The 26,968-nt window shown below is 42.3% G+C and overlaps 1 protein-coding gene across 1 annotated transcript in view; it reads right to left on the bottom strand.

The window, feature by feature from the left end:
* The window catches only part of ABCA12 (ATP binding cassette subfamily A member 12), a 142,762-nt gene that overhangs the window by 55,702 nt on the left and 60,092 nt on the right, over positions 1-26,968 (bottom strand). Inside the window, exons 21-33 of the mRNA XM_035138968.3 lie at positions 26,485-26,575; positions 25,381-25,560; positions 20,713-21,028; positions 17,761-17,875; positions 11,958-12,287; positions 10,557-10,626; positions 10,317-10,451; positions 8,663-8,818; positions 7,037-7,223; positions 4,944-5,162; positions 3,993-4,189; positions 2,722-2,882; positions 726-962 (exon numbers count right to left, since the gene is read on the bottom strand). Coding sequence (XP_034994859.1) covers positions 726-962; positions 2,722-2,882; positions 3,993-4,189; positions 4,944-5,162; positions 7,037-7,223; positions 8,663-8,818; positions 10,317-10,451; positions 10,557-10,626; positions 11,958-12,287; positions 17,761-17,875; positions 20,713-21,028; positions 25,381-25,560; positions 26,485-26,575 — 2,394 coding nt within the window. The remainder of the gene's footprint in view (positions 1-725; positions 963-2,721; positions 2,883-3,992; positions 4,190-4,943; positions 5,163-7,036; positions 7,224-8,662; positions 8,819-10,316; positions 10,452-10,556; positions 10,627-11,957; positions 12,288-17,760; positions 17,876-20,712; positions 21,029-25,380; positions 25,561-26,484; positions 26,576-26,968) is intronic.

The raw sequence follows: 26,968 nt of genomic DNA, 5'->3' as shown, positions 1-26,968 counted from the left end.
AGAAGAGCTCGGAGATGGCTATAAACAGCCCTATGCACCCGATTGTAATTCTCCCTTTATGTAGATTGATGTAAGGTAAAGGTAACGGGACCCCTGACCATTAGGTCCAGTCGTGACCGACTCTAGGGTTGCATGCTCATCTCGCATTATTGGCCGAGGGAGCCGGCGTATAGCTTCCAGGTCATGTGGCCAGCATGACAAAACCGCTTCTGGCAAACCAGAGCAGCACATGGAAACGCCGTTTACCTTCCCGCTGTAGCGGTTCCTATTTATCTACTTGCATTTTTACGTGCTTTCGAACTGATAGCTTGTCAGGAGCTAGGACCAAGAAACGGGAGCTCACCCCGTCACAGGGATTTGAACCGCCGACCTTCTGATCAGCAAGCCCTAGGCTCAGTGGTTTAACCACAGCGCCACCTGGGTCCCAGATTGATGTATGAATTGATAAATAAATTGAATGCATGTTCATATAGTTAAGGGGAAATCAGGGCAAAATGTTCAATACCTTGGCTTCGCCTTTGTAGCTCCCAGTAGATTTATTTCTTTAATAAATGTGTGTTCAACCTTTTGGTAAAATTATTATCAGGTGGTTCGCAAGATTTAAACTGCCCCCGCCCAATGAAATTGCAACAAAACAACAATCAATAAAACATCAGCATAAAATGGCAATAAAACAACCAGATACTTAAAACTCATCAGATGTTTATAAGTATTTAGATGCTCACTTCTTCCACGGTGCTGTCTGAAATTCCATAGCAGCCAATATGGAGGTCACTCAAACCACTGTCCAGACCTCTCAGGAGAGACTGGTAGGATGAGGAAACTTTACTGTTAAATGGGGGGAGTGCATAGACAAGCTCGCCACCAATGTCTTCCTTGAGATAGGCTTCTGGAAGATGAGACTGGATCATGGCTGTCACTGCAGACGTATCACATTCTTCCGTGAAGTTTAGAGTTGGACTCTAGGGGAAGAAGGGAGGAGAGAACACAGCACACTAAAGCAATTGCATGTGAGGATTTGATTCTCCAGACATATTTCTTTATTACTATCAAAGATACTACAACCCAGGGGCATTTAGTGAAGCTGAAAGCTGGCACATTGCGGCCATACAGACAAAAGAAAGTTCTTCTTTACACAGTAGATAGTTATAGAATTCATTCCCGTAAGATATAGTGACAGCCACCAACTTGGATGGCTTTAAGTGGGGATTAGACAAATAAATGGAGGAGAAGGCTATTAATGGCTGCTAGCCACAACGGAGGCAGAATGCCTCTGAATACCAGTTAATGGGAATCACTCAAAGGGGGAGTGGTATTGGGTGCAAGGCCTGCTTCCAGGCTTCTCATAAGCATCTGTGAGTACAGGATGCTGGGTGACAAGGCCTCTTTGGCCTAATCCAGCAGTTGCTTGGTAGTTTTCTTTATATATATATATATATATATATATATATATATATATATATATAGTTTTGCTTTGGTGAGTCAAAATTTGACACAGTAGCGCATACCTACTTTATTTCTTTTTCCAGTCCAACACATTGCTAACTATAAGAAGTCTGCAAATATGTTAATATAGAATTGCTCCACTACATCCCACCTCACTCCCTGGATCAATCTCAGAAGGAAATTACAGGTTAGGCAAAGTTTTAAAATGATTTTCTCCACATTTTTAAAATCCAGGGTAGTCCTGTGTGGGCTGCATTAGAGAATGAAACGGTGAGTGGGAGGAGGTTACTTAATGCTTTCAGTTCCATCTTTTTAAGCTCAATTTTTTTCTCTTTTTTTCTCTCTCTCTTGTGGGGGGGAGAGGATACACTGTGAAAAAGCAACTCAGGAATGGTGATTCTCACATGGATTTCTATCCATTTGCACTTCCTCCAGTTCAACTATATATATTTTTTAAAGCAATGTAGAAGGATGCACAAAACCCCATCCAAATACAGGCATGGTTGAATCTGCCTGTTTCCAGGTGATGCCACTGTTTCCTCTTTCCACTTTTGCATGTTTTTACTCAGTTTTGTTCTCCTTCCAAATCAGAAACCTTTACAAAATGCATATTTAAACACATATTTTAAAGTCAATTCTTTCTCTTAAAACATATTTAAATGCACCACTTGGTAACCCTAAATTTCTGTGAACTGTGCTGCAACATTTGGAGGAGTGCAAAACCTGGTGGATAGTTTAGTTCTGATCCACACATTTACTTGGCGAATTATGGATCAGGCAAGTTCATATCAGGACTTGCAAAAAAATGCAATTCCTCAAGCATCCCTGATTTTGAGTTTAAGTCAGCCGTCTGGTACTGGCCAAAGGGAAATGGGGTGGTTTGTCACTATATTTCCTGGCCTGCTCGAAACATGCATGGAAATGTACTTTTCTCCAGCAACTCAGGAAGAAACATTTTATTATTCTAAACAGCCAAATGAAACTATAAAAGCTAAATTTTCAAAGGAAGTGTAACTGGACAAGCAGTTGGCCATTTCTATACAAATAGCTAATTAAAACATTAGTTATTTTAGAGAAGTTATGCGATCTGGTCTCTCGATTTTACCATTTCCTGTAGATTCATAACAGTCACTGGATAGCTTTAAAAAAATCATTTTCATTAGATGCCCTTTCTTCACTTTCCTCCTTAACTCAGTGCAACATCAGGTTCAAAAACGATTAGATATTTTCACACCCCGTAACAACATTCGAGTGTTTTGCATAACAATTCCAAACCTTTCTTTTAGTCAGGGTCAGGTGGTATCCACTGCCAAAAGTTTCCTTCAGGTAGAATGGGGACCCACAACACTTGAGCCCACCATGTTCCAAGAATGCAATCCTGTCACTCAATACCTCTGCCTCATCCAAGTGATGGGTAGACAGAATGATTGTTCTGCCTGAAAAGAGCACACAGAAAAGGCAGCATATATCAATCAATATGTTGCAGAGGTGTTGCAAACAGCAGGGAATGTGACAGGGAGATGGGAAACAGGGATTCAGTGTGATGGTGTCTGCTCTCTAGGAGATGAATTGCTCAGACTGAAAAGCAGGCCCTTGTCTGAGGCTTTATAGGGCTGTGTGGGGCTCAGACGATTGTAAATGGCATCCTCTGGGCAATCCATTTTGGCCTGCAACTCACTGATTATGAATCCTAAATTAGCGCTTTTGTCACTTGAGAGTAACTCTAACTCTGAGGTTCCATCTCAAACTCTTGTCTCTCTCCTCTTAGTTGCTGCCTGGATGGAGACTGGAGAGAGCTGTCAGGTGGAAAACAGGAGAAAATCTTAATCTGTATTCCTGGCGTGCATGTGTATGGGAAATAGCACTTTCTGAGTGCTTGACCCAACACAGCAGAGTCATTAATCGACAGGCAAAGAAAGACAAATTTTTAGGCACACTGAGAGCCAGTGTGGTGTAGTGGTAGACTCCTAATCTGGGGAACCGGGTTCGCGTCTCCGCTCCTCCACATGCAGCTGCTGGGTGACCTTGGGCTAGTCACACTTCTCTGAAGTCTCTCAGCCCCACCCACCTCACAGAGTGTTTGTTGTGGGGGAGGAAGGGAAAGGAGAATGGTAGCCGCTTTGAGACTCCTTTGGGTAGTGATAAAGCGGGATATAAAATCCAAACTCTTCTTCTTCTTCTTTGTTGATAGATCACATCAGTAAGTCAGCAGTTATTGCAAACCCCCTATAACACATGTATCTCTGTGCAGGGGACTAATTAATCAGATATTATGTATGTACCTTACTGTTGTTGTTTTTTGTAACTAACAATCCAATAATATGTACTCTCTGTGTTTTTCTTTTTCTGTAATGTTTATAATGCTACTGCTGAAAACCAATAAAAAGAATACTTTTTTTCATAAGATTACCTAACACTCCAGACATGAGTTTCAACAATGATCCAAGCTCACCCTCATCCCCCCCCCATTTTATTGCATGTATGACAGTATTAACTTCTACTTTTGCTTCAAACAGCCAGGTTGTCAACTTTTCTGCCCACATTACCTTTTCTGTTTTTTGAAATAATCTCCCAAATGCCTCTCCTTGAACATGGATCAACCCCAGTAGTTGGTTCATCCAAAATCACCACTTTCGACCCTCCAAGGAGAGCAATGGATATTGATAGCTTTCTTTTCATTCCTCCTGATAAAGAGCCGGTCAGCTTGTGACGATGGTTGTATAATCCAGTTTCCTTCAAAGTCCTTCAAAATAGCACCCAGGAAAAGGTAAGAGTAAAATATGTTTTGTTGTGTGTAACTAAAACAAAGGAACCTATATATATATATCAAAGCGCCAACGGTACAAATGAAAAACTGCTGTCTTAGAATTGGCATAATCCAAAACTGTGATTTAACATGCTCCTTGGACTTGATTTCATTTATCGTTCTTTTTAAGATGTTTCAGAATTTCTAGTCAATGTGTCAAGGTTAAGGGCTCAGAGCTGAATCACAATGTATTCTGGCCTGCTTCCAAGCATCTCAGTGACGCAAAGAAGCTACAAACTCATTTTGATTGGATGGCAAAGGTTGATTAATATCTCCAAAGTGGCATGAAATAGCCTTAGAAAAACTGGTCAGTAAAACCAAACAGAAAGGACAATAATAATGAGGAAAAGCTACTATGCAAAAGCTACTGTTCTTGGCAACAGGGATTAGCTTGTCTTGGATTAATGTCATGAAACCCTGATTTCACCACCAATATTTCAGTATTATTGTGACTCAGCCAAAGGAAAGAAGCACATTATGCCACTTTGGATACAGATGTCAGCTAGATCTTGACAGAGAAAATCTGTGTGGAGATAAATGTTGTGATAACAAAGCAGCAAAACCTAGAAAGAACATTATTGGATTTTTCTTGTTGTCTGCAGCTAGGGATGTGGGGGAGAAAGTTTGTATCTCATTTTAATGTGAACCCACCAAATTCACACTTGTTCTCCATATAACCACTTTGATGTACCTTTCTACTTCCTCGTATAACTCCTGCTTACTCCAGTGGGGCACCTTGATGTAGCCATATAAAAGCAGGTGTTCCTTTGTGGTTAGGTAACTAAACAAGACATTGTGTTGCATGCAGATTCCCATGTTTTTCCTGATTGTATCTTGGTCTGTTCTGATATCTTTACCATAAACAAATATAGTGCCAGATGAAGCAGGGAACAAGCCAGTCAGAATAGATCTAGAAATAGGGGAGATACGGAACAGTTGAGACAAATATCCAGCATTTCATCACACAAGTTATAAGAGCTAGTACAGTGTAGTCACTACACTCTGGGGTGGCCATGAGGCTGAGCTATGAATGAGGAAATCCCTTTAAATCTTCCCTCTGCCATGAACTCACTAGGTAACCTTAGGAAAACCTGCCTCTTTCAGTTTCAGCCCTGAAGCTGTAATATGGAGCTAATTATAACATCACGTCTTACGGGATTGTTATAAGGATTTCAACAAGACAATGTATGTAAAGCATACACACTAAAGCAGAACTACGGTATGTTTGCAAACACTGCTAGACGATGAAATTTCACTGCAAAGGAATTCACATCCTCACTCTGCCACAATCCTTTTAAGACCGGTTTACGTGTACACTGAGTCAGGAGAATGAATGCCTCTCTCCCTTTGATCAGCACAATGCAAGCTACGATTGATGATTGTCCAAACCAAGATCCATAGTTTTTCATTGACTTGGGTTTCCCTTTGATAACTAAAACATTTTGCAGTTTGCATCCCTTTCAAACTGATTATTTTATTCTTAATTTTAATGGTTGGATATGTATGGTTTGAACTGGGTACGATAAATGGAATTCATTAAATTGTCCTGAGGATTCGGCTTCAGAAGTAGGGGGGATGATTTTAATATAAAAGGAAAAAATAAAAATAAGATAGATCATTTATGATTTAAAATATATTGCATTCCTGATAAAAAACAATAAGTTAAGAGAAGAAGTATGATATATAATTATGATGAATTAGAATTGAATTAAGGTGAGGATTTGGAATGAATAAAAATTGTATAAATAAATATATAATCATATGTATAAGGTAGTAAAATTAGGAATATGTAAATGGATATATGATGTGTGAAAATAATTGTGAAAACTGCTGTAAGGATAATTAATAGGGAACCCAGAGGGGGAGGGAACGGGGGGGGGAGTCTAAAGATTAATGATAATGGTTAGAATCAAGAGATTTCTCTTTTTTCTTTTTCTTTTTTATGCTATTTTTTTCCTTGTTATTAATGGAAAATGAATAAAAATTACTTTTTAAAAAAACAAACTGATTATTTTTTAAAAATCAGAATTTAAATGTTTCAAAATGGTCAATATGGAAAGCTATTGTGACAAAACTTCATTTCAGCTCTGTCATAAGGCTCCACTTTGCTGACAGAAGGCAATCGCAATCGACTGATCTGTAATCTATACTTCAGATCCTGAAATATATTTTAGTTGTTTGATCAGAGATATGTTCACGCAAAACTGGAGCTCCACACTGAGATATCATGCACAGAACAGGATGTTCATAGAGACTAGCAAAGGTGTAAAGCTGCTGGATTTACCCCAAAGGACTTCTGCTCCCTGCAAATTCAGACGGTCTTAGTTTGATGGGAAATGACAGCCACTGAGTTAATGTGGAGGATGCCTAATGCAAGCTGTTGCTGCATGATCATTCTCCCACTATGAGCATAAAAAGAAACACCAATTCCAGCTGCTAACAGCACCCAGTTCTACAATAATTCAACAAAATGGGAACCTTTAGCATCCACAAGTGTTACTGCTGATACTTTTGTTGGCCTAGGAACAGAAAAGCCAGCAGAAAAAATCAGTAAAAATAAGAAATATGCTTTCATTTGTGAAGGAAGGGAGACAGAAAGCTGCTGAGATAAATAAAGAGCATTGAAAGTATGTGGCATAAACTTCAAAAAAGCAGATCTCAAAGACAACAACTGATCTGGTCTTGAAACATAAAAAGATGTTACTGATTCTGGCTTTTATCCTCACTAGCTACAAAGTGGCATTTCTTGCAGTTCGAAGCAATCCCTCTTCAAAGAGAACCTACATTGTGGTAGTTTTCCCAGCTCCATTGTGTCCCAGCAAAGAAGTTATGTTTCCTTCATAAAAGTTCAGGTTGAGATTCTGGACAGCCGCTTTGGATCCATAGACCTTTGTGATTCCATACAGAGAAACTCCCACTTTTAGGTCAGTAGGCTCAGGTTCAAGGTTGGAAGGCAGAGCACCTTGAACAACTATAAAACAACAAGAATGGAGAAACCTTTTACTCAGATGGTGGGAATTTGCATATGGAATATATGGACAGCTATAAGTAAAAGAAAACACCAAAAAATGTGTTAGTGTGTGTTAAGTGGCATGAAAATGTAGCAACACAGGTAGGTATGCAGGCAGGATGGCCTCTGGAGCTGGGAGTTCAAAATTGTGTTTTGTTTTAGGGAGAGGAAAGGGGCGTATGTTGTGGATATCTGCTACTGCCCATATTTGACATGTCAAAAGAAGAAATGGAAAACACAGCTGTTTGGGTGGATACTAAGACTTCTTTCTATGAAAATTAGATGTACATGACTGTACAGCGACAACATTTTGTAACCAACTATGATACATCAACGTGGGTTTTAAATAAACAGCAGATTTAACAGCAAATTTAAGAGCAGTGAGTTGTGGTTGTCTCCTCCTCCCCCCCAAGAAATATATGGTTCAAGATGGGTCGTCTTTAAATAGGTGGAAGATTAATATGGAAATTATACTGTGTGTATATATCTAACGACGAACAATTCCTGGTTCACCTACCTGTCAGTCATCACACACACACCCTGCAAAATCAGCTTGAGGAGGTAATTTTTGCCTTGGGATTTTACAATGCAGAGTATCCAAATAACCTATCCATATTTAAGTTTGCAAAACATGGAAACATACGTATTTCCATATATAGGCAGGGTCAGGTGAGGAATATAAACTGTTGCCTTTTGTCATGACCCTTGAATCTAGAGGTGCTCTGGAGAGGGAGTCGGAGGTTGTGGGGAAGCGCAGCCAGATTCAGGGCACAGAGCTGACTGAGGAAAATAGGAAGACCCTTGGGCCTGAGACGGTTGGACAGGAGCCCTCAGAGGAAAGCCCCTCCAGGGCTTGTAGGGCCAGAGCCTGGACACTCACGGGTACCTGAGCCTGAAAAGCCAGATGCTTCCCACACATCACTAGTCTGGGAGAGCACCAGGAAGGAGACTATGAAACGGCGAACTAGCGTCCATCTTCTAAGGTTTTCTACAAGGAGGTGGAGCCTGGAGGAGGTAGTCTGGAGAGAGAGCCTTGAAAGGTTGCAGTTTGCTCCCAGCCTTTGTTGAGCAAGTTGCTCACTTGCAGCTGTTCATGGTCCAGCCTCACCACATTAAACTTTACCCTTCGTCTCAAGATAACTGCTCAACTTTGAGTTCTGGAAAATATCTATGTTACATTTCAGTACAAGACTAATGGTTTGATTAAAGCGGGAGCAGGCAAAGTGGCACCCTCCAGATATTGTTGGACTACAGCTCCCATCATCTTTGACCATGCTAGCAGGGCTGATGGGAGTTGTAGTCCGAAAACATCTCAAGGGCACCTTGTTGGGTTCCCTGGCTTAATGTAAGCGAAACTATGAAATAAATATTCACCACATCTAAAAACTTGGAGTACGTACATATCTTTTCAGGGAATGCTGGCTCTTTTCTCAAGAAGAAATTGGTGAAAAGAAAGTTTTTCCTCTTCTCACTCCACAAGGGGATATAGCCGTAGCGCTCTGCCCAGTAAGATGGAAGGAGTGGAAAATACCACGGGGCTGCAATACCATACTTGCCTGTTTAAAAAATGAGAGAGAGAGAGAGAGAGAGAGAGAGAGAGAGAGAGAGAGAGAGAGAGAGAGAGAGGCGCTAAGAAGTTGGGAAAAGTTACTCTATAGCATGTGACGGTTTGAATTAGGTTTACACGGTCTATACTACTGCAAGTCCAAAGAAAGTGGTAGTGTGAGTTCAATGTGATTTCATCATTTCCCCACTTGTGTGCTTGTGTGCTATGCAACCTCTGATTTCTTCCCTAATTTCCCAGGATTATATTAGTATCCTAAGGGTACCCAGACCACATGGATAGAGGGCCACAGGGCCAATGGCGTACTGAGCCCAGACATTACCCGGTGTGGCACCTGTGCGGCACCCTGTATGGACTGCGCATGTGAGGCATCCTGCGCATGCACACTCTGTACAAGGTGCTGCACATGCACAGTCCGTATGGGAGGCATCCCGTACGGACGCCACGCGAGAGCGGTAGCCCATACGGATGCCACACCCTCGAAGCAGCGGGGCTTGGCTTGGGAGTTGTGGGGGCACATGCCAAGTGTCACCCCCCTCCAGGGCGGCCCCCCAACGCATCCCCCTTACTACGCCCCTGCACAGGGCTCTAGAAGGACTGTGGCTGTTTGCTGCTGCCCAGCGAGGGACTTGCCTGCTGCTGAGGCCTGGCTCCTTCCATCTGGGCAGAGAGGGCTCTGTTTTTGTTTTTTAAATTGCTTTTATTTTTTATCTATGTCACTTTAAATTGTAACTGATATTAATGCTGTATTCTCCGTTTTTGATTTTACGATTTATGTAGAAGTTGTTTTCCATTTGGTTGTATACTTTTTGATGCGTTTTATTTATTGCTTATGACTTTTGTTATGTTGGAAATTATGTAAATCTTGTCATGTTGTAAGCCGCCTTGAGCATTGTTTTAACTATGGAAAGGCGGCATACAAATAAAATGATGATGATGATGATGCCACTATGTTGTCGAAATAATTACATTAAAACACACACATGCATTCCTGAATTCATCTGCTCTAGAAATAGATTGGGAGAGCTCACCATAATTTACATATGGGAAATTATGAGTGATACCCATTCTGGTTATGACATTTGTAAGTACTTTGTGTGGCCATTCGTCATGCAAATACATCCTTCTGCACAGTCCCTAGAAGCAAAGAATGGTAGCATGTGCAATAATATAGGGCACATGACATTTGTTAAGCACTTGAATGTGCAAGGGAGAGGATGCCGTCAATAGAAATTATTATCATTGTCATCATCAACAACATCATCATCAACAACAACAACAATACCCCACACATCTGGCTGGGTTTCCCCAACCAAAGAATGACTTTGGTGGCTTCTTTGTGGTAACAACACAGTGGGGCTGCTGTCCATAATCTGTCCCACCTAACACAAGCTTGATAGACAAATAATGCCCTTATGAGCACCCTAGTAATTGTGTGTGTATGTGTGTGTGTGTGTGTGTGTGTGAAAATTCTTGCATGCACTACTTACCGGGAAAAACATTCCTAATGTACCAGCCCAGAATGAAATAAATAAAAGAATCTATCAGAATTAACCAGCACATCCAGCCAAAATTAGTCTCGTCTCCAGACATAGGTGATTTATACATATTATCCCACTGCAGGCCTAAAAAAAGAGAAAAGATCAGATAAAGACCATTTCTACATTAGCCCATGAAACAGATTGCATCAGGGCTACCCAGAGAAGTGACCACCTAAGAAGAATCCTTACCAATGCCCTGTTCTTCATAGCGGGCAATGTACTGGCTTGCATAGCTGAACGCAGTTGGAGACAACAGGCTCTGGAAAAAGCAGGGGGAGAAACAAACACACAAAAACCCGACTGAAATATTTGCATACAAATATCCAGGTAAACATAGGAAGATGGTGCAGATTTCAGAGAAATGTAAAATATAAGTATAGATGTAAAATTATACCCCCATGATTCAGCTGAAAATGAAAGTATTTTTAAAAAACAAAAGAAGGGAGAGAGTGGGGAGATTAGAAAGAAAGCATTCTTGAGAGAAAGAGTACAAAGAAGTCTTGGGAATCATTCTTATTATCACCATAGACTCTTCTTCCTACAAGGAGATTAAGGCAATATCCATGCAGTTTACCCTATGAACTGGCTTACACACAGACACACACACAGACACACACACACACAGAGAGAGAGAGAGAGAGAGAGAGAGAGAGAGAGAGAGAGAGAGAGAGAGAGAGAGAGAGAGAGAATGTTCTAGGGACCACTGACTGAGCTTCATGACATGAGTGTGCTTTTTTGAATTCAGCATTGCACATCCAAACCAAATATTCTAGACACTTTGCCAATTCTCATCTATTTTACCCTGTATTGGATAAGAGTAAATATAGAAGTGTTAACTAGGGCTGACCCAAGACATTTTGGCCCCTGAGGCAGACCCCAAAATGGCGCCCACCCCTTCCCACCAGGGCAGTAGAGATGAAGGAAGATCTACATCAGGAATAAGAAGGAAGGAAGATCAGCAGTAGAATCTGCTGGCCCTGTGAACCCTGCTATCTGGAGCAATTGAGCCTAATATTACACCAGTGCCAAGGGCCTTCTGGTGGTTCCCTCGCTGCGAGAAGCCAAGTTACAGGGAACCAGGCAGAAGGCCTTCTCAGTAGTGGCACCCACCCTGTGGAATGCCCTCCCACCAGATGTCAAAGAGAAAAACAACTACCAGACTTTTAGAAGACATCTGAAGGCAGCCCTGTTTAGGGAAGCTTTTAATGTTTAATAGACTATTGTATTTTAATATTCTGTTGGAAGCCGCCCAGAGTGGCTGGGGAAACTCAGCCAGACGGGCGGGGTATAAATAAGATATTATTATTATTATTATTATTATTATTATTATTATTATTATTATTACTACTACTACGGTTGAGAGACAAGCCCAATGTGCATTTAAGTTGACAACCCCCCCCCCACAAAAAAATCTTGGTAAATGACGCTTTCCCAAGCCTTCAGACGTCTTGAACTACAATTCCCACCAGCCCCACCTAGCACTGCCCTGCTGGAGTGGATGGGAGTTGTAGTCCAAAACTTCTGTGGGATCCAGGTTGACTAAGGCTGCCCCAGCACCTTCACACATCTTAACACAGCTGAGAGGTTTACCAGCAGGCTCTTCACGGAAAAGCTCACGTGATTCTCAACGACAAGCAGGACGATGAAGGGGAAAAAGGTCAAGATGTAGATGAGACAGCCCACCAAGGCCGCAATGTTGGTGTTGTTGAAGAAGACGCTGATGAGGTAGCACATGGCAATGATGGAGAAGCTGTAGTCCAGGAGGTACAGGAACAGGATCACAACGTTTATTTTGGAAAGGACATTCCCAACTTTGAGCATAACAATGAGAAACGTGGTAGTAATTAGGAGAAAGGTGGCACACTCGATGAACCAGGCGATGAAGTGACTGCTGGAATTGACACCCATCATCTTCATATACTATGGAGGGAGAAATAATAAAATGATAGCCACTTAATTGAATTCAAACGTGTGTACTAGTTATTACTATTATTTATTACAAAAACAAATTTAGAGACCAGTTTCAAAGAGGTGCACAGGGTAAAAACAGAATAAAACACAGAAACACAAACTCAAAGAAAAACAAAATCAATTTAGCCAACTCTAAACCACAGAGCTTAGGGCTTGCCAATCAGAAGGTCGGCTGTTCGAATCCCCACGACGGGGTGAGCTCGCGTTGCTCGGTCCCTGCTCCTGCCAACCTAGCAGTTCGAAAGCACGTCAAAGTGCAAGTAGATAAATAGGAACCGCTACAGCAGGAAGGTAAACGGCGTTTCCATGTGCTGCTCTGGTTTGCCAGAAGCGGCTTTGTCATGCTGGCCACATGACCTGGAAGCTATACGCCAGCTCCCTCGGCCAATAATGCGAGATGAGCGCGCAACCCCAGAGTCGGGCACGACTGGACCTAATGGTCAGGGGTCCCTTTACCTTTAAAGCAGTGTTTCTCAACCTTTTTTGGGCCACGGCACACTTGTTCTATGAAAAAAAATCCTGCGGCACACCAACTCTGTGCCGCCCTATATTTAGTTTAGTTTGGAGGGGAGACGTAAAGCATGCCACTGAAGAACTGCTGCGCAGTAGCCAGGCGGACCCACCAGGCGCAGAGCCTGCGGAGCGAGCGGGGACACGTTAGACGGCACGCACAGACCCCAGGCGGGCAAACACGGGCGCGCAGCTGCCGCCGCCTCCCTCCCATCTGCCCCAGGCAGCCGCCGCCACTCTGGCCTGGCGAAGGGAAGCCCTGCGCAGCCTTCCCCGCCTGCCTCCTCCTCCCCAGGCGGCGGCACTCTCTCTGGCCTCCGGCTGGATGCCGACTCTAAATTTTGCCGCGACATGCGGCGAAGGGAAGGGCGATTTACATTGTCACGTGCCTGGCGACTGCCAATAGGCAGCACTGACCTGCCGGAAAGGAAGCCGGCTGGGTCACGACGCGGGCGCTCGCCTCGCGTCGTGACCCGGCCAGCTTCCTTTCCGGCGGGTCAGCAACGTGACAATGCAAATCGCCCTTCTCTTCGCCGCACACCAGCCAGCGTCTCGCGGCACAGTAGTGTGCCGCGGAACACCGGTTGAGAAACGTTGCTTTAAAGCAATAAAACCATCTATACAAACACCAAAGTATTAAGCGCTGTTGTATTCTAAAAAAGGTAAAGGACCCCTGACAGCTAAGTCCAGTCGTGAATGACTCTGGGGTTGCAGTGCTCATCCCTCTTTACTGGCCGAGGGAGCTGACGTTTGTCCGAAGACAGTTTTTCCGGGTCATGTGGCCAGCATGACTAAGCCACTTCTGGCGAAACTAGAGCAGTGTACAGAAATGCCATTCCCGTGGGAGCGGTACCTGTTTATCTACTTGCACTGCGTGCTTTCAAACTGCTAGGTTGGCAGGAGCAGGGACCGAGCAACAGGAGCTCACCCAGGTAAAAAAGGTAAAGGACCCCTGGACGGTTAAGTTCAGTCAAAGCAACTATGGGGTTGTAGTGCTGATCTTGCATTCAGGATGAGAGAGCCGGCATTTGTCCACAGACAGTTTTCCGGGTCATGTGACCAGCATGACTAAACCACTACTGGCGCACAGAGGACCGTGATGAGTGCCATAGCGCATGGAAACACAGTTTACCTTCCCGGCGGAGCAGTACCTATTTATCTTCTTGCAACAGTGTGCTTTCAAACTGCTAGGTTGGCAGGAGCTGGGACAGAGCAACGGGAGCTCACCCTGTCACGGGGATTCGAACCGCCGACCTTCCAATCAGCAAGGTTCAATGGTTTAGACCACAGCGCCACCCGCATATTCTAATTATGTATTGTAGGCATAGTAAGATGGCCGTTGTCTCTTCTTCTAAAATAGAGGGAATGACTGGTGGTCTGCAGCATTAATTTCAGTTTTACAGTCTCTGAGAGAGACATGTCGGTCCTTACCAGGAATGCCCACTAAGCTGAATGTGCGCACCTTAATGAATTGTGAGAAATCAGATGCTTGAGGTCACTATTACCTCTCCAGTTCATATTTCTGCAAACTCTGACTAATGGTGTTGTAGAGGTTGCCTTACAAGGCCAGTGGGCTATGTGTGCATTGATAGGTTACAAGTGGCAATGGCCCAAGCTACCAAGTGTGCTCCCAGTAGGGATTATTGACTGGTGCCAGTTCAGCAATAGCTCTGCCAACTTCTTCCAACAAGTACTGTTTCCTGCACCAAAACCTTTAATGTACAGTGGTGCCTCACTAGACGAATTTAATTCGTTCCACGGGTCTTTTCTTATAACGAAAAATTCATCTAGCGAATCCCATAGGAATGCATTGAATTTTTTTGAATTTTTTTTTTCCCCATAGGAACGCATTAATTGAATTTCAATGCATTCCTATGGGAAACCGCAATTCGCTGGATGAATTTTTCGTAAAACGAATTCGTCTAGCGAGGCAACCTCCGCTCGAAAAAACCTTTCGTTAAGCGGAAATTTCGTTAAGCAGGGCATTCGTTAAATGAGGCACCACTGTATTATGATCAAAAAGTTGGAATCGCTAACTTGCTAAGTTATGAAAAAAATGAAATAAGTAAACTAAAACCATGGTGGAGTTCAAACTGAGTGGCACTTACCTCCCAAATAGGTAAGTTTCTCAAAAAGACCAGCTATTCTAAGACTTTAAATGGCCAATCTGCTGAGCAAATCATGCACCCCACCCTAAAATTCACTCCATTTAACATTTCCAGGCTGTTTCTTTGGAGGGAACATTTATAACTCAAGGATTAGGAGGTAGACTTCCTTGTACGACATCCTTGAATGCTATTGCATGTGTGAAATATTTTGCTCCATTTGCCCCAAATATTTTGCCTGGCTATTTTTTTAATTCAGCATAAACAAGAATGTGTGGATCATTTCTTATGTTGCATCGTTGAGCCGCTTTAACACAGCTTCTTCCCTGGCAAAAATGTAATACGAGAGGTGTGAGAAAATCACACTATAACTCCTCCTCATGCCTGCATTACCACATTTTGCAAGAGAGAGTTACTCTGGCATGGCCAAGACTCTCTGAAGCTAACCTCCGACAGAGCTACTCTGCCCTTTTCCTACAAATACTCTGAGGATTAGATACACAGATATAACTCTACAAAAGGTGAGACGCTCCACACTTGCTGCTGTTCTAATATTATACAAATGACATCAGAGCTGTTTCACAGTGGAACGGACTCCCTCTGAAGGTGGTGCCCTCTCCCTCATGGGAAGTTTTAACGCAGAAGTTTAGCTGAGATTCCTGCATTGCAGAGGGCTGGACTAGATGACCCTTGGGGTCCCTTCCAACTTTACAGTTCTATGATTCTGTGAAATAGTAGTATCTCTGTGGGAATCTGTTTGCTCAAAAACAATAATTTTCTTTGTTTAACCCATGGAATCGATTGAATCGCTAATGAAAGTGCTGAAAGTCCCACTGAGTGTTAGGACCACACAGGAACATTTTTTAGCAGAAATAGCCTCATATTTTAAATAAGTGTGCACTAAATTGAGAGTAGTTGGGCTAAGGCAATACCGGTAATTGATTCTGTGGAAGTGGATGCTGTACTTCATTGACTACCAAGACAAAGAATTACAAAGCCCTTTTGCTCCTCTGGTGGGAGTTCAGTTTGAAAACTAAATCAAGTTAAGAAGGGGAAAGATTTTCACATTGATCGCTATGTTGTCTCAAAGGAAATCTAATCTTGCACATGACTCACAGCCCACTTGAGATAATAAAACAAAAAAACACCATGGTATGTAAGAGGTCAGGGAAGTAGAATCATGTCAGAAGAACTGATTATGAAAGAAATAATTTCTTAACAACTCGCTGATGTATCTAAAAAAATACGAACAGCTTCCAATCACTGATCATACTAATGACCTTTCTTCTATAATCTATGGCTTTCTTTTAGCACCCCATAATCCAAAGAACCCCTTTCAGGCCCGGCTCTAGGGGTAGTCTCGGTGGTGCGGGGTGCCAGGGCGTCAGGTTGGCAGGTGGGCGCTGCGCCCGCCCACCAGGGTGGGGGCACCAGAGCAATCTCTGCACCAGGGCGCCAGGGCGCCCGACCTGCTTGAGACGGCCCTGACCCCTTTGCTGTGTGCAAAAGTTTTAGGAGCACCGGAAGCTGCCTTACAAAAGGTCGGACCATTCACACATCGAGTTAAGCATGGTCCCAGCTCCTGCCAACCTAGCAGTTCGAAAGCACGTCAAGTGCAAGTAGATAAATAGGTACTGCTCCGGCAGGCAGGTCAAAGGCGTTTCCATGTGCTGCTCTGGTTCACTAGAAGCGGCTTAGTCATGTTGGTCACATGACTGGTCACATGCGGACAAACGCCAGCTCCCTCAGCCTATAGAGTGCCACAATCCCAGAGTCATCCGCAACTGGACCTAACGGTCAGGGGTACCTTTACCTTTACCCTAGAATTGCATTGTGGTGAAAGAAGGGTAAGAAATATTTCAAAGACCAAATAATGTTAAATATGCATAATTAGGAGTAGGAACAAAGCATCTGCTTCTGCTTTCTCGGTTTCTCATTTTCCCGATCTTAACTTGAGTTCTCCACATTTTGCATCAATTTATAAATGAAATTGTAAAAATCTTCATGAAAATTTATCAGCATTTGAATGCAAATTTCTCCTATTAAACTCATTTTATATGCAGTTTTGTCCAATGTACACAATTTTGCAAGCAATGTCCCCCAGTGCAAAGAGTTTTCACTAATATATTCATTTTTATGTATACTTTTCCTGAATATACAGTATGCATATTTTCAAACATTAGTTGGAGAACTGCACCGCAAAATGGAGATGTGTTTCAATTCACATACTGTTTCAGAAAGTGCAAATTCAATAGCTTCAGTTTTCACTGCAAAGTGAATTGAATTTCTCCTGCATCCCTACATAGGAGTGATAAACAACATATCTTCACGATCAACTGCTAGGTCCCTCTACATCAGGCATCCCCAAACTGCGGCCCTCCAGATGTTTTGGCCTACAACTCCCATGATCCCTAGCTAACAGGACCAGTGGTCGGGGAAGATGGGAATTGTAGTCCAAAACATCTGGAGGGCCAAAGTTTGGGGGTGCCTGCTGTACATTCTTGGAGAACTAACTCTGTTAGCTTTTAAAGGTGCAGTCTTGTTGGTGGTCTATCTCTCATTCTGAGAAATGAACTCTGAGACCTGCATTCTCAGGTCTTACCCAGGAGCAATCTCCACTGAATTTGCTTGTATGAATTGTTTTGGAGAGGAGCTCAGGGCATATAGCTTTCATAAATGGTTTCTCTGTCAGCTTCTGTGAATAAGTTAACAGGGAACCCTATAGACTGGATTCCTTCCACCCAAGGTACTCAGACTCTGTCAGGTACAGCCGCAGGGTATGGTGAATACTCAACACTTCAGACTACCTCGTAAAGCCTCAGGTCTTTTTCTTCAACTAGTTTCTTCACAAAGGCTGCAATGTAAAGTATCCAAGCAGCCATCAACATGAAAGGAAGGGAGTAAGTCACACTGGTTAGGAACCTGTAAAAAGAAAAGCAATTATTTAGCTGCAAAGGCAAAGTATGTTGGATTAGGAAGGGATAACTAACATGGCTTTCAACATAAAAACCTTTGTTTTTTCTCTAAAACTTGGACCATAGTTAAAAAACATTTGGCTCATTCTCGGAACTGGTAACTACATTCAATGAAAGAATTTTTGCTATTACAAAAACCTTTAGCTACTGGTTTGTGGCTCTTAGAGTCCCTACATTGGGCCATGTTTTGTGCCTGACCCTTCCTTGACTGATACTTAACATTCCTCTGTATAAACCTATGTAGGGACAAAGGTATAAGGGCTCTCACACATTTGCAAAATTCTATGAAGTTAGAGATGGGAAGCAGTTTCAATTTTCAGCATCAAAACAAAGCATATTATTTTTTGCCATGTTTTGCAGAAATATCACTTGACGTTGTGATCTTCTCAGGAGATGAATATGAAATCGGCAATAACATATATGCCAGACAAGTCCTGTCCTAGTCAAGTTCACTCAGACGTATATCCTAATGTATTCAATATGGCTTATTCCCTGGCAATTTCCTGTGTATACAGGACTGCAAACTTAGATTTACTTCTGATGCCTGCTTCTTGGGAGAAAAGCAATGACAAACCTAGACAGCATCTTAAAAAGCAGAGATATCACCTTGCCGACAAAGGTCCTTATAGTTAAAGCTATGGTTTTCCTAGTAGTGATGTATGGAAGTGAGAGATGGATCATAAAGAAGGCTGATCGCCGAAGAATTGATGCTTTTGAATTATGATGCTGGAGGAGACTCTTGAGAGTCCCATGGACTGCAAGAAGATCAAACCTATCCATTCTGAAGGAAATCAGCCCTGAGTACTCACTGGAAGGACAGATCGTGAAGCTGAGGCTCCAATACTTGGACCACCTCATGAGAAGACTCCCTGGAAAAGACCCTGATGTTGGGAAAGATGGAGGGCACTAGAAGAAGGGGACGACAGAGGACGAGATGGTTGGACAGTGTTCTCAAAGCTACCAACATGAGTCTGACCAAACTGCAGGAGGCAGTGAAAGACAGGAGTGCCTGGCGTGCTCTGGTCCATGGGGTCACGAAGAGTCGGACACGACTAAACAACTAAACAACAACAGACATGCATAGGTATGATTTGTAAACTGAATCATATTTACGTGGAACTAAGTCCACTGAAAATGATTATTTTTGCAATTATTTATTGATAGAGCATACATAGTATGAATTTGGTATGGATCCACTTGTATTCTGAATTTACTTACACAAAACACTTAGATCAAAGACAATTTACCATTAGCAATGCCTAAAACAGTGATAGTGAGAAATCGAATTTAAGAAGGGGAGATTCATATCTGAGAAGAAAAATTACTTAATTCTTAAAATTAAGATACAGGCAGCCAAATGTTGCAGGATTCCACTACAATGGGTGTGTGCATGGGTGTGGGTAGGTAGGTGGGTAGAGGCTGGCATAAGAGAAAAGGAACATTTTTTCAGGGTTTTGCATCTTGTTAAGGCAGCCTATGAAGGCATAAATGAAGCTTGGGTACATTCAGATGTAACATTCTCCATGAGTTGGATCAAAGCACAGATTGACATTATATCCAAACTATCAAACTGTGATTTGAATGAGCCATCCAAATCAGGATTGCTGCTTTGGTTTGCAGGTCGTTCTTGATCGATTTGCCAGTTGTCACATTATAGTGATTTTATCTAACCAGGGAGTGTTTTAGCAAGGAAGCCTGATACAACTGGTGAGGTTGTGAGTGGCCGTATTTCTGTCCCATTAAAATGTTTATTTATTCATTCATAAAAATATTTATGTAACACTATATCAGAAAATAGTGTTATATAAATATTTCTATAAATATATCATACAAAATAGGGATGCGGGTGGCGCTGTGGTCTAAACCACAGAGCCTAGGGCTTGCCGATCAGAAGGTCGGCGGTTCAAATCCCTGCGACAGAGTGAGCTCCCGTTGCTCGGTCTCTGCTCCTGCCAACCTAGCAGTTCAAAAGCACGTCAAAGTGCAATAAGTTAAACAGGTACCGCTCTGGCGGGAAGGTAAATAGCATTTCCATGTGCTGCTCTGGTTCACCAGAAGCAGCTTTGTCATGCTGGCCACATGACCCGGAAGCTGTCTGCGGACAAACGCCGGCTCCCTCGGCCAGTAAAGCAAGATGAGTGCCGCAACCCCAGAGTTGTTCACGACTGGACCTAACGGTTAGGAGTCCCTTTATCCTTTACCTTTACTTATATCACAAAAAATCACAGTGTTTTACAACAGCCATATCTATATACATTTTTTTAAAAACTCTCATAAAAATGTAAACTCAGATATCAACTGCTATTGAGGAAAGATGCATTTCTAATTGCCTGCATCAGCTTGGTGGCATAGACCAGTTTTCAGCAGGCTTTTGAAGGTTAAAACAGAAGGCACCCCCCAAATCTCTGTTGCATAACATTCCACTGGGCTGATGACACTAAAGGCTCAATTTCTTCTTGCTGTCAGATGAGCCTCAGCTACTTGGAGAATGACCAATGAGGCACCTGCAGGTGATCTCAGTGACTGAGCTAGGATATAACAGTTCAGGCACTCCCTCGGGTACACTGGACCTAAGTTGTAAATTGGTGCAAGGTCCTTGAACGTGGCCCAGTAGTAGGTGGGCAGCCATGTTGGTGGCTTCATGCCCTCATCCAGGAGCCCCATTCTGCACCAGATGGAGCTTCCAGACTAGGCCCAAGGGCAGCCCCATACAGAGCATACTACTGTGAACGCTCTACCATTCATTAAACACTCTGCTTATCATGGTTTAGTTAGCAGACTTACATGTCTTTGTTGTAGCAGGGGTAGGGGGTAGCCTGAACTTGTACTGCGATTTCTTCTGCTGTTTTCCCGGTCTGCAGTTCAATGATTGCTCTGTCAATGCTGTCCTGGATGTAGACAAATGCTCGGCTGTAGATCTGACTTTGTGAGGCTGAGTTATGTGGACCCACCGTCCAGATTTTCTCTCGTATTCTTCTGGTTGTTTGGGAAATCTTGCTGCTCATTCGGATGGTGTAGTTGACTAGTGGTGGGAGGGAAAGACTGCCAGGAATTTCTGTCTCCTCCCTCTTTCTGTCTGAGAATGGCTTGAAAATGATACCTTTTAAAAGAGAGAGAGAGAGAATTGCATTTCACTGCAGCAGGGCTAAAGTGTCAGGCGTAGCTCTAGCGGCTTTAGCTCAAACGTAACAGAGTTTCTATATACAAAGCAAAGCAAAACAAATCCTTACTCTCTCTCTCACACACACACACACAACCATCTGATACAGCACATCTCCTTCTAACTCTCACCTACACCACCACCACACAGAACAAATGTGCTAGCATTCCTTAATAACAGAGTTCAGTGCTGACCTTCAACCAATGAGAGAGTAGTTGCTATGTCTCTGGCAGAACTTGGCTTTCTGCCCAGTCTTAATTGGCTCACAGTTATTAGTTTGAGAAGCAAGAGTCTGATTGTTTCCCAGAGAACCAATTAAGAGAAACCTAAACAGTTCTTGTCAGTAGGTTCCTTACTGGGGTGTGGGCCATCAGCAAGTTGACCCTTGACACTAGCCTTGAACTCTGGGATGCAAACTCAGAGGCCTATAGACAGGAATCAGCAGTTGTGTCTGTTGTTGGTCCTCCTCACCAAGCTTGGTCCTCCCCACCAAAATGTACTCCTCAAATTAAATGTGTACTTGCCTCTGAAGCAAACACACATTTACTTTTCTCTCCCCAGCCCTGCAACCATGCTTCAGATAAACTGGTCACCTTTTATTTTATTTTTCAGATATCTTGCAAGTTCCTTAATTAAACATTTGTTCAGTAACCACTAAAGAAGAAAACCCAGTAATTTGGAATCAAACTCATGCTTGCTTCATTTTAATAGAGAAACATCCACAACGTTTCCCAGGGTCCCCTTGCGTATTTAGACCCAGAGACCTTCCCCCTGAATAAAGATACATTTGACTCAAATTTTGGTTTGGTTTTTGGCAGAATTTAGGCCACAACTTTATTGATTACAGAAAGTGAGTGGTTGCATAGGCTCTAGTTCGACTAGCTCCCTGCACCTTTGCAGGCAACGCTGACCCAGAGCACCAGCATAGGTCAGCCAAGGGTGAACACCTGGGTAGGCAAAATGCCGGATACAGACTATGTTCATCATCCAAATGCTCCCCTGGACTCAGGCATGGGCACAACCCCCTCTCAGGGGTTGACCAAACCAGTTGAGTCCCTTGATACCTTTAACGGAATACCCTTCACATAGGGATGGTGAGAGCGTTCTCCCATCCCTATCACCCCTATCCACAACCTTACAAGTTGTGACGATTTGCTACGTGGCAGGCGAAACCCAAATGGCAACAGCCAATCAGCCAAGTGGGAAAAAGTCCTTCCGTGGCTCTGTCCCAACGGCAGACAGACAACGGCATAGCATGGTCAAGCACAAAAGCCCTAAAAATAGGGAGAGGTGGGCAGGTGTTCCGAATGCCCGAGCCAAAAGAGGAAGCTCTGGGTCACATGCATGGGTATATATAGGTCCCTCGATTCGTTTGGACTGCGCCCCATTGGCCAGATTGAACCCAACATCGAGGGACCTACCAATCGGGTGTTGTGGCTGTCCAATCTTACCAACCCACAACACAGGCGGTCAGTCTCCAGGTCTCACCGCAACACGTACCCTCTTTGAGGGAGGACCCAATTTATCACATGCATCACCATACAGACATTCTGGAAATAAGTAAACTAATCTGTCAGCCATTAAAACCAAACCAATCCTGTTAAATATGTTTCTCAGTTCCTTATCACCTTGTTTCTATATGTGGTACAAGACAAAAGAAAGAACTCCAACTGAAGAGAGAGAAAATGTTTTGTCATATAGAAAATTGATAATGGAATCTGGAGATTGCATTTAATGAAAGAATTGATGCAACAGATTTGTGTAGTCATAAGTAATTCTTGTAGCTCAATAGTTTCATTTCATTTCTTATGGTAATAATGATCCCTCAGTACTCAACACATTATTCAACACAACATAAATTGTTCTAGCATGATCATATCAGTTATGATACTGATATTCTATCTCTTTTTATCTGGTAAATGCCACTAATGTATCAGATGCTATATTGATTCTGTAGGTCTTAATTGACAATGCCAACTTCTTTTGTTTTGTGTGTTCAGCTGTTCAACTTCAACTGTTTTGCTTTGTTTAACATTACAAAATTATCAAAGAATAAATAGCTAAGAAATAAAAAGCAGTTACTGCAAACTAAAAAAAAATTGCTCTAGTCTAGGGAAAGGTGGGTGAATTGGCCGAACAGGCTTCCCCTGGGTTTGATGTTCACAATAAGTCTGTGCATCTGCCAATAGAAGGATGAGTACAATTGCCCGGCCTTCTCACTGTTCCAGCTGTGTACACCCTTTATTTTGCTTCTGATCTCAAGCATGCTTTAATAAAATGAACAGGCATTAATATAATGTCTACTGCTATGATTCTCAATTTGCAAAGCAGAGTATCTTAAGGATGTTCAGTTAGTTGCTAAAGCACAGGTATACAATAAAAACACAGGTATAAACTTTAAATTATTAACAGATACCAAGGGGGCCTTTGACCTGCCGGATCTGAAATTATATTATCATGCAGCCTGTTTCAGATAGATTAAAGATTGGGTCATGTTAAAACACAGAGATCTTGGACATGGAGGGATGGAACAATCGTTTTGGTTGGCACGCCTATTTAGTTTATGACAAAGTGTCCATAAATAAGGATTTCCTGAATCATATAATTAGAAAACCCTTATATAAAGTATGGGTAAATTACCGCTGGCTACTGGAACCAAAGAGTCCCTGGTGGGTGTCTCCACTAGAGGTATTAGTGGTTAAATTTTTTTTGGAAAGAATTGGCCAACATATCAAGAACTATTAATAAAAGAACATGGTGTCTTAAAATTAAAACCATATGATGAGATTAAAGAATTGGCTACAATATCATCAAATAGCCCACTTGTTTAATGAAGACAAAAAAATAGGTTTTGAACAGAAAACTTCCAAACTGCAAAGCGAATTACTGCAGCCAAATAAAAAGATAATATCAAAAATGTATAATTTACTCCTTGAGTGGGAATTGAAAGATGAAGTAATAAAAGAAACAACGATAAAGTGGTCACAAGATTTGGGCAAGACAATACACTTAGACGGGTGGTAAAAACTGTGGAGTGTGGATATAAATTTTACAGCCTGTTATGTGATAAGAGAAAATACCGTTATAATGAAAATGTGTTATCATTGGTACCTTACCCCAGTGAAATTGGCTAAGATTTATAAAAAAATTATTCAACCTTTGTTGGAGATGTAAAGTAGAGGTGGGAACAATGTATCATATGTGGTGGGGGTGCAAGGTGATTAAACAATTCTGGACTAAGATACATGAAGAGCTGAAAAGAATATTTAAGAGCACAATTCTTAAGAAGCCAGAAGCATATCTGATGGGCTTAGTAACTAATGATATTCCCAAAGACAAAAAGAGCATATTCCTCTCCGGGACAGCAGCGGCAAGACTACTAGTGGGAAAAAATTGGAAGACAGGAAAAATACCAGAAATATCACAATGGAGAATTTGTGAATTTATGGCAATGACAAAATTAACGGCTTCAATTAGAGGCAGCTCCAAGCAAAAAGTTAAGAGAGAGTGGGAGTGTGTAGAGACATATATGGAAAAATATGGAAATGGAAATAAATTTTAATATAAACATAAAAGGAAATACTCGCAAGGATACAAGGTAATATTACAAAGGATAGAATCATTAAGTACAAACAATTTGTTAGCACAACAAGAAACAATAATATGAATACCAATAAGATCGCACATGGGTGAGGGGAAGTTGGGAGGGAGGGAAGGAGGGAAGTAGAAGGTGGTATCTGAAGAATTATTAGCAACCTTTAAGAACGTGATATAAAAGCAAAACGATATATGTAATTGGAAACATGATGATTGATTGTGGCTGTAAGCTTTTTATTTTCAAATAAAAATGAAAATAAAAACACAGGTACATCATCAGATTTGGGGATAGCTGAATTGAGAATTGATACCAGCACTGCTGCCAATGTGCCCATTGGGGGGGGGGGGGAAAGGTGGGAAGAGAAATAAACTAAAAATTGAAGTACGCTATATATCCAATTCACACCTGGCCACCACAATCCCTGCTGCTTCTCGCAACAGACCTTGCTTACAGAGAACCTCAGTACATTATGCACAGCTTATTTGTTGTAAAAGTTATGGCTGAATGATGTTGGAACACAGGCTACCGGGGATCAGCTTTGATTTGCCAAGTAATGCATTTCAAACCACCGATGTAACAGACCAGAATGATTCACCTCAGCCCAAAGATCCACATTTTAACACTTCATCTTGGATTTTGGTTGAAAACGATTTCATTTCGGTAAAGAAATCCAAATTCAGATTACATTACTCACTTGCAAGAAGTTCATTCTTCAAAAAGAAATCTTTTGCCACCATTTCCAGCTCCTCTACAGTCTTGAATGGACGGATACGATCAAACAACACACAGGAGGAGACATTGACTGATAGTCCTGCTAAGATGCTAAGCTCATTTATGATGTCAGCGTTATTCTGTAGTTCCCAACGTATATCATCTGGGGGTGGGATAGGGGAAATGAAGCAAGGGAAGCATAATCAGTGGTGGACTTTGGGCTCTCAAATTTCAGCAGTGCCCTGTGCAACACAAAAATCACCCCCACCCTCCACCCCCGGCCTCTCGTGCTCTATTCTACAGCATTGTTTTGGCAACCCTGCAGGATGGCACCCCGGGGGAAGCACTCCAGTTGCACCAACCTAAAACCACCTCGGCCATAATCTACTGATTATGTGATACTCTCCTGTGGAAGACACAAGAAAACCTAAAAATTAGCAGAAGTTACTTTTAGTAGTTCCTGTTCACAGATTCATAAAGCTGAAAAAGATCTAATGACTGCCTAGTTCTCTCTGAAAGGGGTAAACTTGTATCTACCCTAGACCACTTTAGACTATAGATGAGGGCTGAATGACCAAATACTCTTCCATACAAAAAACAAATCCCTTCACAAATAAAACCACACATTAGGGTTCTTCCCATTTTGGGTGTCTCCAGACAGTTAATATTGTGTGGAAGGGATTTAAGCACATACCAGAACTTTAGATTTGCACAATTAAAGTGGGTTACAGGGCTCTGTTACCCCTGAGCAACAAACCCACTTTACACAAAAACCTGATGTTTTGCAGTTTGGGAAGCAACAGGGAAGTGTGGGGTGTTCTATCCGCCCCACAAAATGCTGTCCCTTTCAGTGGGTACTGTGTCAACTAGTATGCGGCCCAAAAAATAGGTGTCTCCACAGGGTACTGCAGGTAATACACACTTATGTTTTCCTCTGGAAATCAGTGGCAACCACCCAATTATGCGAGACAAGTAATCAGAAACATCTCTAGTACTCTAGTACTGTTAGCAGTACTAGTAATCTAGTACTAGTAATCAGGAACATCTCTAGTACTGTTAGCATGCATGGCTGTGTGCAACAACTTACCCAGCTCATCAATTTGGTTTAGAAGGTCATTAGTATCTAGTTTCACCATGAGTTTGATGAACACTTGCACAAAGGGATTCTGCAGTGCATTCTACAAAATAATGGAATGAGACCTTGGTTAAACAATGTATATTCTACCACTTTTCAAAATTAGAACCACAGTTGTCAAAAAGAGGAAATGAGTCCCCTGCGAAGAAGGTACGCTCAGTTCCCAGAGAAGACACAAGCTTCTCCTCTTTTGGTGGCTGGCTTCTTATGTCGTGTAGGCCAGGCCCAGGAACTGAACCTCAAGCTTTTCATTTGTAGAAGAAAAAGGGCTGGACTAGGACCAAGCCATGGAACACACCAGGATTAACGCAATTTTGTTAATTATATACCAAGGCTGAGAACGTAGTAGGTTTTAGCAAAGATGACTGTCAAACCCAAAACTCCCTATATCTGCATTTATGGCATGCCCTTCCCTTCGCTCATATTAATCTGCCCA

This window comes from Zootoca vivipara, chromosome 1 (assembly GCF_965207765.1).
Source record: "Zootoca vivipara chromosome 1, rZooViv2.hap1.1, whole genome shotgun sequence".
Taxonomy (NCBI): Eukaryota; Metazoa; Chordata; class Lepidosauria; order Squamata; family Lacertidae; genus Zootoca; species Zootoca vivipara.
The sequence above is the reverse complement of the archived record's forward strand: the minus strand, read 5'-3'. Positions and strand labels throughout refer to the sequence as shown.